At 41.3% G+C, this 16192-nt stretch overlaps 1 protein-coding gene across 2 annotated transcripts in view; it reads left to right on the top strand.

Moving 5' to 3' along the window:
• LOC117306765 (transient receptor potential cation channel subfamily V member 6-like) overlaps positions 1–16192 on the top strand; it is a 37132-nt gene that overhangs the window by 17932 nt on the left and 3008 nt on the right. For both annotated transcript variants that reach the window (XM_033791262.1, XM_033791263.1), the window contains 11 exons: positions 1666–1918; positions 2563–2912; positions 3524–3749; positions 6550–6665; positions 9765–9902; positions 10672–10773; positions 11628–11779; positions 12651–12760; positions 13415–13545; positions 14293–14454; positions 15146–15363. In XM_033791262.1, coding sequence (XP_033647153.1) covers positions 1666–1918; positions 2563–2912; positions 3524–3749; positions 6550–6665; positions 9765–9902; positions 10672–10773; positions 11628–11779; positions 12651–12760; positions 13415–13545; positions 14293–14454; positions 15146–15363 — 1958 coding nt within the window. The remainder of the gene's footprint in view (positions 1–1665; positions 1919–2562; positions 2913–3523; positions 3750–6549; positions 6666–9764; positions 9903–10671; positions 10774–11627; positions 11780–12650; positions 12761–13414; positions 13546–14292; positions 14455–15145; positions 15364–16192) is intronic.

Below are 16192 nucleotides of genomic sequence, written 5' to 3'. Positions count from 1 at the left end.
CCAACATTTGTATCGTTATATCAATTTTTTGGATGAGTGAAAATATTACAAAACTTTCTCCGTCGCTAAACCAAACTGCCATTTTTACAAAGTGGCGTAACTTTGTTAGCTGACTAAAGAAACAGTGCTATCTAGTCAACCATGCAGCGTTCGAGAGACATCTTTTAGATCCACTACAGTTAAGTCTAATAGACTCTTCTAGTCAGCCAACAGAACTTGACTCCGCAAAATGGTGCAAATTGTGTGCGCACCGCCTAAAATTCGTCTCGAAATTCGGGGCTGACTCAACAAAACTAAACCTTCCTGAAATGCAAGGAAACACAAATTTCCTACAACATCTGGCGGGAGATTGTACGGTCACACCGTTTGTCACTTGTGACCCACCATCCGTATAAATAAACTCGCAAGATCTCAGGAACTATGGAGCTCCCAGGCCGGGATTCTCGGGAATATCTAAATAATTCAGCAGCTTAATAACACCGACCGGGGTTGTATTTCGCTCAAGAAATTACACTTTAACGAATTTCCTTTTTACAAATGAGATTGCAGATTCCCCCTGAGGGCTAGAGGCAGACACACAGCAAAGCCCCGAAATATAAAGCCCTATAATTAATCGTGCTGTTTTTTTATGATGACCCAAGGCTGTTAATAATTCACTGGGCATTAAGTCTTCATCTTTGTGACCGGGCAGAATTGGAGAGGAATTATATGGACAGCTTCATTGGGTAGGCTGAGATAATCACACCTGACAGATTTTTTAATACCACTCATCACGATTTACGTAAGGTGGATCTTGAAAGATGATGTTCAAAGAGTACCGTGGTTGATAATGAAAAATATTTTTGTATTGGAGCCAAGTGGGTAATATGCAGTTTGCATTTAAAAGTGCAATGGTTGACTCTATGTTCTTGTATTTCAGGGGGCGTGGTGATTAGCATACCATTAATGTATCATTATCATATCATTAATGTATCATTGGTATCATTAATGGTATCATTAGCATCATTATGAACATTCATGTATTGTCAATAGGGACAATCCACTGCGAATTAATTGTTTTACTTTATGTTTTTCGTTTTACTTTTTTGTTTTTACTTCGCAATCTTGATTAGGTTAAAAAATACTGTTGACCGTCCATCGGTGAAAATATTTTAGGGGTTGGTCGTTCAGGATTTTTTCCACAACTTATAATCAATCTGTTAAATGTATCCAAACTGGTATAACTGACGTGTTTTTCATAGACAATCTTCTGAATTATGCCATGACAAGATCACATGCTTTGTATAATTATACTTTATAACTTTAACCTGATAGGCCCTTATTAAAACCCGTAAACTGTGAGTCGCAAATGTTGGTAAATGTTAATTGAATTGAATTTATTGACATTCATTGCTTGTGGAACGGGTCACTTGGGGCTGGCCCGAGGTGCATGACGTCATCAGGAGAGGGCGAGTGATCTATTGATTAGCTCTTGTCAGGGGCTCACCCGAATGAGTACCGCAGGGTAGACCTAGGGAAGCTAATCGAACGCACCCACACAGAGAACAATGGATTTATCTGCAAGTCTGCTGCCACCTAGCGTTCCAAAAGTCCCTTAAATTTCCACATCGTAACTTTTTATCACTGTTGTTAACTCTTACTTTCCGCCTGCCATATACCCATCAGGGCAAACTACTGGTCAAGCGAATGTCCAACAAGGAGCTGGTACTGCACTTCGATCGGTCCAAGTTAGCGGCGATTAGTCGGTTCCGTCAGCGAGATGCCTGCTGGGACCTGACTAAGAGAGGGGAGGTCGGGGAGACGGCCCTGCATCTCTGCTTCTTAAATAACACCGAGACTCATCTAAATATTGCACGCATCATGCTGGACATGTACCCTAAGATGGTACTGGATATATTCGAAGGGGTCGAGTACTATGGTAAGGGGCAGAACGTTTCATGGGGGGGGGGAACTTGTATAATGTGCAGAATGTTTCGGTGGGGGAGGTAGAGTACTAACGGTAAAGAAAGTTTCATAGGGGTCAAGTACTATCATAAGGTATAGAAAGTTCGTTCCTAGGGGGTCGAGTACTATTGTGAGGTGCATTAAGTTTCATGAATACGAGTACTATGCAGTAATAAAAACATCATAGGCAACAAAGACGTACAAGAGGTGGGTCGGGAGAAGGTGGGAGTTCATCATCTCTTGACCCCATCATACCCCATGATATAAAAACAGGGGGAAATACATAATTGAATGGTTCCAGTACATAAGCCCCGCCCCCATTTACACGCCCTTTAAAGTGATACCACACACAATTTCTGGCATTTTTTCAAAATTCCATTTACAAGCAGGCTTTAATAGTTGGACTCTACCGCACTGGGTAACACCATGTCCACCATCTGCCTATTATGCCGGACTGTACACCGGTTTTTCCCAAAGACAATCATGTACTGCTTCTTAAATCTGGCACTCAATTACCTCGTACATTGGCTAATACCTCATGCGTCAGTTCAAAAAGCATCTTCGATATCTTCAATGTTTTTCCTCGATGTTTTGAACTTTTGTGTTCAATAATTGTAGGAGAAAGCTGTCTTCACTTTGCCATCATCAACAACAATCTCGAGTGGGTAAAGCTCCTCGTACTTCGCTACAAAGCCCGCCTGGACCAGCAGGCCAGTGGACGATTCTTCAGGCCGAACGACCTCAAGGAAGGCACCCGCTCGGCGTTCCGTCATTCCACATACGAGGGGCACGCCTACTACGGGGAGTACCCGCTGGCATTCGCGGCGAGCGTCGGCAACAAGGAGATCTACGATTTCCTGGTCACGGAGGGGCTGAAGAACGAGAAGGGACGGGGAACTGTCAACCCTGACGCCAAGGACACCTTTGGTAACACCGTAGTACACATGGTCATCATTCATAACCAAAAGGTAAAGATACAAGTGAGGATTAACACAATCTTCCTTTCCAAACCACGAAAGTTGTTTTTCTTTAAAGTTTCAATTAAAGCCTCGGAACGAAGACCAATTTATACCGGCCAGCCGTTGCGCTCAAGTTCACCGGACCCAAGCTCTGGTGATGTCAGCAGAGTGTGGGTTCGTATTCCGGTCCAGACACTAACTTGTGCCCTTGATGAGCAAAGCACTATGTAACCACTTACTGCTTAGTAAAAAGTAGGAAAGATAGTGCATTCTACCCCACCAGCCAGGCATTCTTGTGGATGATGCTACATCCTTACGGGCTGAATGGGGCAACCCTGTTTCAGCCCCAGGAGTGGGTGGCAACGTACCTATGGTGACAGTTGATTTGGGTTAACAGTCCAAATCAGTTAAGTGTAGCCCTCACCTTGAAGTGGCCGTCCACATGGCCTGATGTTGGTGATCTCTCATAACAAAAGTAAAACATATAAAATCGATTTATCCAGATTATGGTATTTCTAAAGTCGGTTTCACATGTCGACGTTTCGATCGGTTTACTCTGATCATCTTCAATTTAAAAAAAGGCTATAAAATATTTCTATTCACTGTTTTTCTTTTTTTAGCACATGATGAGCCACGTGATTAACCACACTGCTCTACCGGCCCGCCATGACATCTTCAACCACGCCGGCTTGACCCCTCTCGAGCTGTCTTACCGACTGGGTCGAGGGGAGCTCTTCGCCCACCTGTTGGACCTGTCCAGTGAGACGCAGTGGACCTACGGCAACGTAGCTAACGTCGCTTATCCACTCACGGGATTGGACTCCATCGGGTCCGGTGGAGAACTCAGTAAGTTAAAGGAGTTGCACCCCTTCAGGTGTTCCCCTGGCTTCTCAGGTTGTATCGTAAACCTTGGTGTGATCCTTGGCCATATACGATCGTGATAACGGTCGATATGGCTTCTGACTAAGCACCCATGAACAAAGATATTGTTAAAAATAGGAAAGACCGCCAACATAACTCGGTCGGTAGAGCGCTGGCACGTTATCCGGAGCTCGTTGGTTGTGTTGGTTCAAATCCCGCTTTAGAGTAAATTGTTCTTTGTTCAAACCCAAATCACCTTTGTGTACAATTCTGACCGTGTACGTTCCAGACATTTCCTGTCGTCAGGCAAGGTACTACGCTGGTAGTATATGGAATTTGTTTTTAGACTCCACATTATTCATAACTTGTAAACGTAACGGCTTAGACGATTTTCAGAGAGCCCCTGTCTTCACATCAAAAGTTTATTAAAAACAGACATTCTCCATAAAATATCAGATTTAATGTTTTCTTCCATTGAGCCGTAAACAATTCTCCATAAAATATCAGATTTAATGTTTTCTTCCATTGAGCCGTAAACAAATCGCGCCTGCAGAAAGTTCGGCCTCTGTGAATCTTTTGTAAACATGTGATGCTTTAGAACGAAATATTAAGTAGCTATTTGTTTATTAGTGTCCACTTATTGGACGAAAAAAAAACCGTCAATGGAAAAGCGCTATAATAATAAAGATGTTTTTTTTTTGATCAGAGGGAAATCTCCATCCTTGCTTCTGTCCTACGATCCGGGCAGCAATTTTTTTTTTCTGCACATCAAAATTGCCATCTTCAAAATTTCCTCTTTTTTTATAAGGATTCTTTTTTTGGAATTGCATTAGAAAAAAAAATCCCTTTGCAATATTTATGTACAGAACAAAAGAAATAAATAGTATCCGGGCATTTCCAATCTTGTGATTCCCAATTGTCACATCTACACTTGTCCTACATCAATCTCGTCATTTCCCCCCTCTACCGACGCGTGTAATCCCCGGTGTTAGTCTCTGCCCACTAATTGACTGGTACGATTTACAGGCTCATCAATGCTCTGATGAAGATTCAATTATTCTAATGGAACATTGCAATCAGCGGTACCGTAGGATGATCAGCAGAAAGCGCAGGGGTGCTGACTGCAGGGACGAAAAGCTATAGGGTTTGAATTAAAGGCACTGGGACACGTTTGCTAATTGTCAAAGGCCAGGGCCCAATTTCATAGAGCTGCTAAGCATAACAATTTGCTTAGCATGACATTTTTGTCTTGATAAAGTAGGATTATCAACTAACTTTCCATGTGATTTTTAGGATAAGCAAAAAACAACCAGCTGAATATAATACCAGTAACAAGCAAAATTGAAATTGTGTTGGTCATCCTGTTTTTATCAAGGAATAAGTTTCATGCTAAGCAAATTTTCTTGTGCATATGAAATTGGGCCAAGATTCTTACTTGTTTGATCCAGCATGGAGGTAGAATATTTGCATACAATAGCCAACTTGTGATGATTTGGGATCATTTGTGTCATCGAAGCTATAGGAAAAATGTACACAAATCTGTAAGCTTTCAGATGTTTTGGGCCTGAAGTCTCTCTCAGATTCAAATATATTACAGTAAGAAAAAAACTCTTTCTTAAAAGCTTCTTTAGGGTGAGTTGTTTTGTCAAAATATTTCATACTATTAACAGCTCTCCATTGCTCACTACCAAGTATGTGTTTATGCTTCTTTATATTTTGAGTAAATACCAAAGGTGTCCAGTGCCTTTAACAGTGACCCGAAGCGCCGTCCCGCATTGCACTTTCATCGGATACTCATCATGCGCCTCAATGGGAAACCGGTTATTTTTGTCTCTCTGCTGCATCAACGAAGCCGAGTTTTAATGATCGGAAGTGTTTTGCGTCCTTTAGTGATCAACAGGTTAATTTGAGAATGCGATGCTCAGTTCCGGCGTTGCCTTGAATAGTGCAGAGGATTGGTCGGGAGGCAGGCCTGGCTAGCAGCTTTGGATGTTTAGTTCGAACCACCCCTCCCCACGGGCAATTCAAGCGTATTGCGCATGGGTGATTACATTAATTTTTGGCAACAAGAACATTTTTAATGGGATGAATATGAAAACACCAAAACCTGTGGATTATACTTTTATTATAGTGCAATTAAAGACACTGGACACTATTGGTAATTCCAAAGACCAGTCTTCTCACTTGGTTTATCTCAACATATGCATAAAATAACAAACCTGTGAAAATTTGAGCTCAACCCGTCAACGAAGTTGCGAGATAATAATGAAAGAAAAAACACCCTTGTCACACGATGTTGTGTGCTTTCAGATGCTTGATTTCGAGACCTCAAAATCTAAATCTGAGGTCTCGAAATCAAATTCGTGGAAAAATTACTTCTTTCTTGAAAACTCTGTTACTTCAGAGGGAGCCGTTTCTCACAACGTTTATACTATCAACAGCTCTCCATTGCTTGTTACCTAGTAAGGCATATGCTAAACAATTATTTTGAGTAATTATTAATAGTGTCCGGTGCCTTTAATGGTTAATCACAGTAATACACGAACACTGTCTACGAATATTTTTGTCAGTTCTACCAATCCTCATTTTAAATTGGAACTCCGTGGCTCTTTTCGAAACCACGTTTTCGGCTTTGGATTCGACTTCAAGCTCCATCCTCGCGTCTGAAGCCCTCTGGGCGTGTACGCAAAACAACCGTGGGGCCAAGCTAGCCTGAGCCGAATCCAAAACCGAAGCCGTGGTTTCGAAAACGGCCTATATGTTGCTATTTAATATCTATCCTCAGATGACAGATCGGCTCTGCGGATGATAGTGCAAGGAGACAAGCTGCAACATCTTAAGATGCTGGAGGGTCAGATTATACAGAGACTACTGGAAGAAAAATGGAACCGATACGCCAAGGTACAAAACCGTATGTGTTTCAGCAGATTTTAATTCGACCTTGCAAGTCTCACGCGTGTGCGGCACCTAAATGTAGCCCGAGCCCTAAATGTAGCCTGACCTAAACGTAGCCCCAAACATGTACCTAGATGTAGCCCGGTCCTAAATGTAGCCCTTCTTTTGGGAACACTTTTTGGAACCACCATATTATTATTGCTTACAAGTGCACGAAAATCTGCATGCTTTAAAGATACGTTGTCTTCAGATTTAGCGCTTTGTTTGGGCAATACATGCATTTGTCATTACATGGTTGGAAAGATTTGTTAAAGTGCAAATAATGATCCACATATTATCCCTTGAAATTGTATGATTTTCCTGTTATTACATACGCGGTTTCGCAGAGCTCTTATAGGTTCATTTTTTGTAACACAAAACACAATATCCACAGATTTACATTCAACTTACACGGTTTGAAGACAATGACTGTAGAATGCATCCCTTAAAATATTGCTTGTTGAGGGGATGTGCTTTTTGTTTCAAAGAGTACCCAAAGCCTTTAAGCAGAACATATATAAACTAATAAATCTTGCTTATACCAGAACAAGGTTACCAGGCAAACTCATGTCACCTCTAGTACAATTAAATTTGTGACTGGTACCCTGTTAGTCACGTTTGCTTAGCGAAACAAATTCAGCGATACTTCCCGCTGAAGCAGCTTTATAATACCAATTATTTAGAGGTGCTTTTAAGCAGCAAATGTTGCTTAGATATTTTCTACTAAGCAAAAATAAACAGGATAGGCCTACCAGCCACAACTGGCACAAGCGAAATGGTATAATTGGCTGGTAACCTTATTCTGTTTAGCAAAACTTTATAAGCTGTAATTCCACCCAATGAAGGGTGAGATGTTTGTCCTAACTTAAAAGAAAGTGTGTTCAATTCCAACCATAGCTAAACGGCAAGCTGGGATTAGTACTAATATCAACCTCGAAAAAGAGAAAAACAAAATAATGAATGATATTAAATTTCACACCGGTAGGCTCTACCAATCTTCCAGAGAAATTGTTTCCGTCTGAAACGATGTCAAAGATGAGAAAAACTGTATCTCAACACCCCCCCCCCCCCCCCAATCCAGCCTGATTACAATTTTGATTGCAGCAATCAAAATATAGGCACGGATGAACGTGCTCAAAATCTTAGATTCGAGACATAATAAATGCTTCGTTGTTTGCGCTAAGGATCGCGACGGCAGAATCTTTACCAGCGGATTTGATGAAATGTTTACAGGTCGGTTGATTTGTGTGTTGATTTAAAACCAGAAAATGAAATTGAATTTACTCTTGCAAAAAAAAGGAATAAATATTTTGTTATAACTCAATAAATTATGTTTTTCTGGTCAACTTCATATTGTTTGCCTAAATCATTCAGACTAGATTTTTTTTCTTTTACTTTATTTCGTTTTCAATTTCGTGCAATCGTGAATTTGTTCTTCTCAGTCATGTCGTTCTATTTGTTCAGCCCCTCCAACGCAGGAAAGGTAGGTCACTATAAATGACGATCTCACTTCGTGACGAGCTTATAAGCCATAGTGAGCTATGGTGAACACTAATCACACTGTTAGGTTCGGGTGAATTATTTTGTTCTGTTTACATCCACACCAAACAGTGCATTCATTATCGTCCACCAATCTCAGAAAGGCATTGACACGACACTGGAGTCTCGTGTCTTCTCCATTCACAGTGTCTAATTTCCCTCCCATACAGCTGATTGGTAATATACCCGGTATAGTACTCGGTGTCAAGTTGTGGAAGTGAAAACAAAAACCTAAAAGGATACCTATAGCCCATCCTAGCCCTATATAAAAACTCTTCCTCTGTACACAGATACAGAGAGACTGTAGTATAATACGAAAGTGTAAGGCCGCCAGGGCTAAAAAGATACCCAACCTTTGGTTGTCATTGCCTGCGGTGATGCTTCTCATTACAAAGCGATTACGGTGTGCTCGTCTTTGATTACGGGAACCATTCAGGCGTCATTTGCCTACAAGACTTAGTATACCTTTGCAAACAACCTTTTCATGGTACGCCTGCAACCGTGGGCCTCCTATGGGAGACTTTCTGGGACGATAGAGGGCAGCAGACTTACCGGGTAAATCCATTGTTCTCAGAATTATGCGCATGTTCAGAACTACGTAAACAATGGAAATTTACCCGGTATGTCTGCTGCCACCTAGCGTTGGAAAGTCTCCTATTGTCTCTCTTTTGTTTAACTTTTTTTGCAACAGCTCCCATTGGTTTTGCATATACGTTTTCCAACTGTGGACCTTTTCCCAAACAGTGGACCCTAAAAATGTCCGCTTTTGTTATAGGTCCCCGGTTTTAATGTAGTCTATATTTATTTTATTTATTTATTTTAAATCTTATAACCCTACTCACGCCAACACATTACTTGATACATTAAAAATGCATGACATGTCATGTAACAAAGAATAAGCCTACCACTTCAAATAGAATGTCGTGAACTCTCATGGCTCCCTCTTTCATTTAATTTCTTTAAAGTCACCTGGAAGTGGTATTTTTTCAAAATAAAGCTTGTGTCACTAATATATGTGTTTTGATGAGTGGAATGTGAATAAACAGTTAACTAAGGTTTAACAAAATCAGTTCTTATGTTATTTACAAATTTAAGAGTAGACCCCGACCCGAGAGGGCGCTGTTCGTGACGTCAATCGAGGCAGACTTTGCCTGTAATGCGTAGAGTAAACACAATTGCAAAGTACATATACGGACCAAATCTTCTTTTTTTCCCGGCAATGCCGACCAGGTGTATTGCTGCTGAATGCAGAAAAACACTTTTTGAAATGTACCAACTCACGACTTGGACGTACATGTAGTTTGCACGTGTGTTTACTATACGCATTGCAGGCAAAGTCTGCCTCGATTGACGTCACAAAAGGGGTAGGCGGAGTCAGACCCCCTAACAACTTTATATATTTTTTAAACATATAAATCGTGACAAACAATTTGTTTTATTGTGCGTAAGCATATACTCTTATGTTTGAAAGAAGAAAAAAATTCTATTTCCAGGTGACTTTAAAGTTTAACTTTGATTATTTTTCAGCGGATATTGATGATACGGTTCGCCTGGACTGTGATCCATTTAGCACTTCTCTCTATTGTAGTGGTTTTACGACCACCACCGGACGAGCACCTACTGACCATCAGGGAACTTGGTGATAGGCACTGCCTGAAGGATTTGGTAAATATTAAGACCATATTTTGATGGTCATAAGAATTGTTTGACTTTCTAAGAATTGTTTGACTTTCTAGTTATGCGTTATATTGCTTTGATTCCAAGAGTCGCTCAATTATGTTAGTACATAAGTCGAGTACAAAGTACTGAATGCTGTGGCAATAGTAGACTTGGTTCAAGTCCCGTTCTCGTTCGAGAGGTCCTAAGCATATTACGTCAAAACGTATAGAGCTATCCTGGTCCCGAGAAAGGCAAGGCACAGGTTGGGGGATGCCGGCAGCGCAAAAGTTGTCTGATGTTAGGAAATGGGACTGAAAAAAGAACTCTCACGGGATTGGGACTTGGGTCAAGTGTAGGCGTTGCTAAGGGCAGCCTCTACGTCATTCCCCATTTACGTGTCTAGCTGCAGCCGCAGCCAGAGCAACTACATCGGACACGGTGTAAGATTACTACCCTAGAAAATTGAACATCAAAATTTTATTATCTCGCAACTTCGACAACCAATTGAGTTCAAATGCTCACAGGTTTGTTATCTTGTGCATATGTTGAAATACACTAAGTGAGAAGACTGGTCTTTGACAATTACTAAAGGAGTCCAGTGTCTTTGAGACATATAGCTCCAGATAGTTTAACACCGACATTATTTTCCTCTATTTTGATCATGGAGCTAGCTCTTAAAACTAGTTTTGATAATGTCTTTAAAGAACACATTTCTTCCCAAACGTTTCTGTTGATATGGTTGTGGATTATTATATTGCATGTTTTTGTTTTGCAGGTTCGACTAACAGCTGAGGTTTTGGTTCTCGTGAGCTGTGCTGTCAAATTTGTCGTTGGTATCTACGAGATGAGATCACAGGGCTCAATCAGTAAAAGCTTTGTAGGTTCAGTAATTCCTCTTCCCCGTAGCCTTGCTCAAGGCAGTCGAATTTTTCACTCCGAAAAAAGACCGCCGCTGTATAAAAAACCCACGCGTATACACTGTGCGTAATGTGTGTAACCACATCGCACGACACGATGCATGCACATCCGCATGCGTACACATCCGCATGCGTCGATCGGCTGTCTCCGCATGCGGGTTAGTGGTACAAGTGCGGATGACTTGTGCACAGTAGTCGTACGGTGTGCGTTGAGCGATGTGGCGGTGTATACGGTTTGCAAAAAAACCGATTTCTGTTGATTTATCGGTGGATGATGACGTCATGTTACTGCATCTTCAGCGCCAATGCAGTATCCATGTCTCGTTGCCTAAATACTTGTTTACTTCTCATGTTCTCATCTTCAATACTCTAGTTAGTATGTTATCACAGAATACGTAATTATCGGGTTACCTTACGGCTACAGTACTTTTAGAGGTAAAGCCTTACGGTATGCTTTTAGAAAGGCTTTCTCATGCACTAAGCAATGTATACCATCAGGGCCCGATTCTAATGATGCGTATAAAAACATACCGAAAGTCTTGCTTAGCAGAGATAGGTTGCCTGCAAACAAGTCGCGTACTGTATACTGCTTGTGACTGGTTCCATGCTAGGTTTTGCTAAGCTAAAAAACTCTAAGCGCATGCGTTTTCTGCAGCGTAACAACTTTTTGAAATTATAGGCCAAACCCCAACAGACGCCAAAAAAGCCTGGTTTCGAGTAGGTTGATGTCATTACTATGAACTGAATGAACATAGGGAATCTGACTCAAGATAGGCGCGTCATATTTTTAACATCAAATTCCGCCCTCTTGTAGATTGAGTTGCCAGAGAAGTGTATTTCCCTTGTGGCGATATCTCTGTTGTATGCATGCATTCCACTGCGATTGACCGGACTACGTGAAGCCGAAGACTACTTACTGGTGGTGGCAGTGCCCCTATCTTGGTGCTGCATGCTGCTCTTCTACCGGTGAGCAAATCGTCCGAATCTTGCTCAAGAGGATCTCAGTGTAGAATACTTATTCCTTAAAGACACTGGACACTATTGGAAATTGTCAAAGATCAGTCTCTCACTTGTTGTATCTCGACATAATTATGCTTAAAATAACAAACCTGTGAAAATTTGAGCTCAAATTATTGGTCGTCGAAGTTGCGAGACCTCAAAATCTAGATCTGAGCCGTTTCTCACAACTTTTGTATACTATCAACAGCTCTCCATTATACTCGTTATATACCATATAAGTTTTTATGCTAAAAATTATTTTGAGTAATTATCGATAGTGTCCACTTTCTATAAGGGTTGGCAAACACTTGCCTCTTAAAACGAAAAGGCACTAAGCAGGATATTAAAGTTTCCGAATCTGAAAGCACATGGTTATTAATTCGTTCATTAAAACCAATCATTCTGACAAATCACCTGAAGTAGTATACAATATGTACCTTCAACCTCGAGGGACAGCATAATTTTAATGTTATTGTGCAATGGAAATGTTGGGCAGCGCCCTCACTGGAAAGGGTTGCCTCACTGCGGTAGTGAAGTGACGAGAAGTCCCCTCGGTCCACTATAGTGAAAGTAGTGGTCCCGCCCAGTAGTTAAAAAGCGGGACAGTCCATTTCAAAATATAGGTCTACAGCAAACAAGTTTTCAAAAAAACATAATCTATTCAGCAAGTAGATACACACAATGGTGTTACTGCGATACCAAAAAGGCGCCATGTAAATGTCTCAACTAATTCAAATTTAGCACAACTGTCGTTAAATTAGCAAGTTAGCGTTTTGATATGCCTAAAACGAGCTATGTAAAAACTTAGTAATTATTATTCAATTCACTTTACATTCAGGGCACACCGGAAGCTCGGCCCTCTAGTGGTCATTATAGGCAAGATGTGCACCGGTGACCTGCTACGGTTCACCATCATTTATTGCATCTTCGTCTACATGTTTGTTGGAGGTGAGAAACTATAACATGTCCGTTTCTTGAGTTACTTTCCCCTTTTGTAGAAAACTTATGTTCCAATGGAAGTTCACCCTTACTCTGGCCAAAGCAGCTATTTATAGCTTCATCTCAGTTCACTTCATTCATTTTGAAGCCAATGATTCTCAAAAATACTAGCCGAAAACCCTAAGGAAAGAAGACAGAAGGAGGAAGTTCCAGTCTTGAGAGATGAGGAAGGAAAACCTCAAAGAATTATTCAAGGGAAAATCCACGCAGCCATGTACCAGGGTCTGAAACCCAATCCACATAGAGCCCCCGGCAGCTATTTTTTTTCCCCAAACGACATTGCAATGGTTTGGTAAACGATTTAAAAAAATTCATTATGACGTAATTTTGGCGGAGAGAGCCATTTTTGACGGAAAAGAGAAAAAAGTATTGCAATGTCGTTTGGAGAAAAAAAAACTTCACCCCCGGCCGGATTCGAGTCACTGAGAGGTGGAAGGCGAGAAAAATACCACTACGCCAACCAGACCGCACGTTTATCACTTAATAAACGAAATGAACTTGGCATTTTGTTAAACAAAAAATTGAAAAAGCTTTCTTCTCTGCAATTGCAAACATTAATGCCTAAGTTAAATTTCAATTTCAACACTATATTTTTCTTGACAGTTTTCTACTATGGATATCTTGGTATGTCTAATGTGAGCTCAAATGGCAACAACTGCACTGTGCCTCACGGTTACACTGACGTCAAGAGTGCGGCCGTCACCATGTTCCATATGACCTTTGCAAAGTTTCGTGTGAGTTGTAAAGGCTTTGTTTGTTCATCATAATATGTCCTAGCGTCAACCCAGGTTCCAAGAAGCCACTGAGCCGCAGCCGCAGCCGCAGCCTTAGTACCCCGACACGAAACGCGCATCAGGGCCCAATTTCATGGCTCTGCTTACCGCCGAATTCTGCGCTTACGATCACGATTCCCCGCTTACGTGCAAGCGCCGAATTTCTGCGCTAGCCTTGTAAGCGTAGAATGCCTAGTAACGCGGAGTACGCACGCGCAGAACCCCAAATCCACCGCTTACCCGTGAAATACGCTTGCCGTGAGCAGATAATTCCCTGCTTCCGTTAGCGCAGTCCCCCTACACCAGCCTATAAACCTGAGACCTATACAGTTATGATTTGTTCAAGTGGGGTCTGTTACTACTTTAAAAAGGTTGACCAAAAGGTTGTCAAACTTCAAGTCGGTTGCAGCAAATGTTTTGCAAGTTCACAACAATATTATGAGGCACATTTTGATGGCAGACGAGGGAGTTGCGTTGTAGCTTACGTTTAAAAATACTGTACATTTTGCATTGGGATTTGCAATTAATAGTAGATGTTAAATTTGCATCGGGGATAAAGAATATTAATTTTGTTGTTGTACCCATACACCGATTTGTGTTATAGCACTGTTACTCAGTACTTTCCCGAGTCCTGTGAAAACAAATCACAGGCATATTACTCGGGTGGGATTCGAACCCACGATTCGTTTCGTATTTGTTTAATAATAGGTGAGTGATCTTGACCTGTCCCGGGCACCATGGCAGATCTACGTCGTCTTCGTCGTCTTCGCTCTCTTGATCCCAGTGCTACTACTCAACATGCTCATCGCCAAAATGGCGCGAACGTTTGAGAAGATCAAGGAACGTTCCCGGATGGAGTGGAAACGCCAGGTATCTTAAACTGTGGCTTTGCTAATGATTTCGCACGTTTTTTTTGTGTGCGCCATGACAATTGGTGGACATTTTATTATTCTGGACATAATTTGGGTAGTTGTGCCTTTCATGATACAACCTGAAATTGGCATACAGTCAAATCATGCCTTAAAAAAAGATATCTGGCTGAACTTAGGACCATCGCAGAATTGTCACGAGTTTTAAAAATAATATTATAGGCATACAAAATAACAAGCAGGGCCCAATTTCATAGAGCTGTTTAAGCACAAAATTTTGCTTAAGCAAAAAAATCCTTGCTTAGTAAAATCAGATTACCGGCCAAGACTCCACTCAATTGTTATGCTAAGTAAACAACAGCTTAATACTAGTCATAAGCAATGTATATGGCAGGAAATTTTGGCCAGTAACATGTGTAAAATAAGCGAGCTATTTTCGTGCTTAAGCAAATTTTTTGCTTAAGCAGCTCTATGAAATTGACCCCAAGTTGTAAAAGTTTTCATTACGGCTGCCATTACTTTTCTACTTAAAGTAACACTATCGAAATACCTTTCTAATGAGTACGTACTCTGCCTGTGTGTCAAATTTTATGATTGACCATCAACATCACACTCTAATCCCTATTTGCGGTACTAGACTGTTTTACAAGATTTTTGAAAAGTCTTTTAAAAATGTGTTTTATCTTCGGCAGTGGGCAATGATCATCTTGAACATGGAGCGCTCCCTGAGCAGTGCGAGTCTAGCCCGGTACCAGAAGGCCTATTCCACCGAGGTGAAGATGGGTAGGGCACCGGCCGTCCGAGAGGTTCTCTCCCATCAGCCTCAGAGGACAACCCTGTCTTGGAAGGAGCAGATGAGGCAGACGTCTAGGCGACACTTCGGGAGCTTCAAGTGGCAGAGAAGTCTTAGGTAGGTGGTAAGACAGGACACAAGTAACCCATGATAAGATCCCATTTATACGAGGGAACTCTGGTTTTCTATCGTTATCTAGACTGTTTCACACTCCTCTGTAGTATGAATTTGAGCCCCTTCACCAATTCTCCATCTCACTCTATCCTGCGCTGTCTGTTGCCAAGCAATGCCCCTGTATGTACTCAGGTCATCTCTCCATCTTCTGTTTTGTTGCCCCTTTTTCATGTCCAGTTTCTTGGAGTCCAGTTGGTTGTTTTGCGTGCCCACCTGTTGTCACGCACCCTTGCTATATGGCCTGCCCATCTCCAATTCTTTGATTTCATCGTCTTGATAATATCCTGCACTCTTGATTTCTTTCTTAGGTCCTCATTCGTCACCCTGTTCTTCTTTGTATACTCCTATTATAATCCTTTCTTTGGCCCTCTATGTCACCCTTAGTTTTTTTCTCTAGTCGTTTGGTGGTCGTCCATGTCTAGGCACCGTACGATAGGATAGGTATTAGATGCACTGATCGAATACCTGCCTTTTTCAGGGATATATGACGGTTTTCTATAACCATATTTTGTATTTTCTCTTTGCTACATAACCACTTTGGTTATAATACACGTTACAAGCAGAGCAACACGAGGATACCAGTAAAGTCAACTTTCGTTTGTTCTCTGGTGATTTTTAGGAATAGATTTCAATCATCATTGATTGGGAACACATTGGCATAACTAAACACTTCCAGAACATGTTTGGATGGTTTTAAGAAAGAGCGTCGCTCACACTAAACAACTGATGAAGAAGTTGCCCATATTATTTTGGGCATGCTCGACCATTGCCC

The sequence above is a fragment of the Asterias rubens genome, chromosome 2 (assembly GCF_902459465.1).
Source record: "Asterias rubens chromosome 2, eAstRub1.3, whole genome shotgun sequence".
In the NCBI taxonomy this organism is placed as follows: Eukaryota; Metazoa; Echinodermata; class Asteroidea; order Forcipulatida; family Asteriidae; genus Asterias; species Asterias rubens.
Note: the sequence above shows the minus strand (reverse complement) of the source record. Positions and strands in the feature narration are given on the sequence as shown.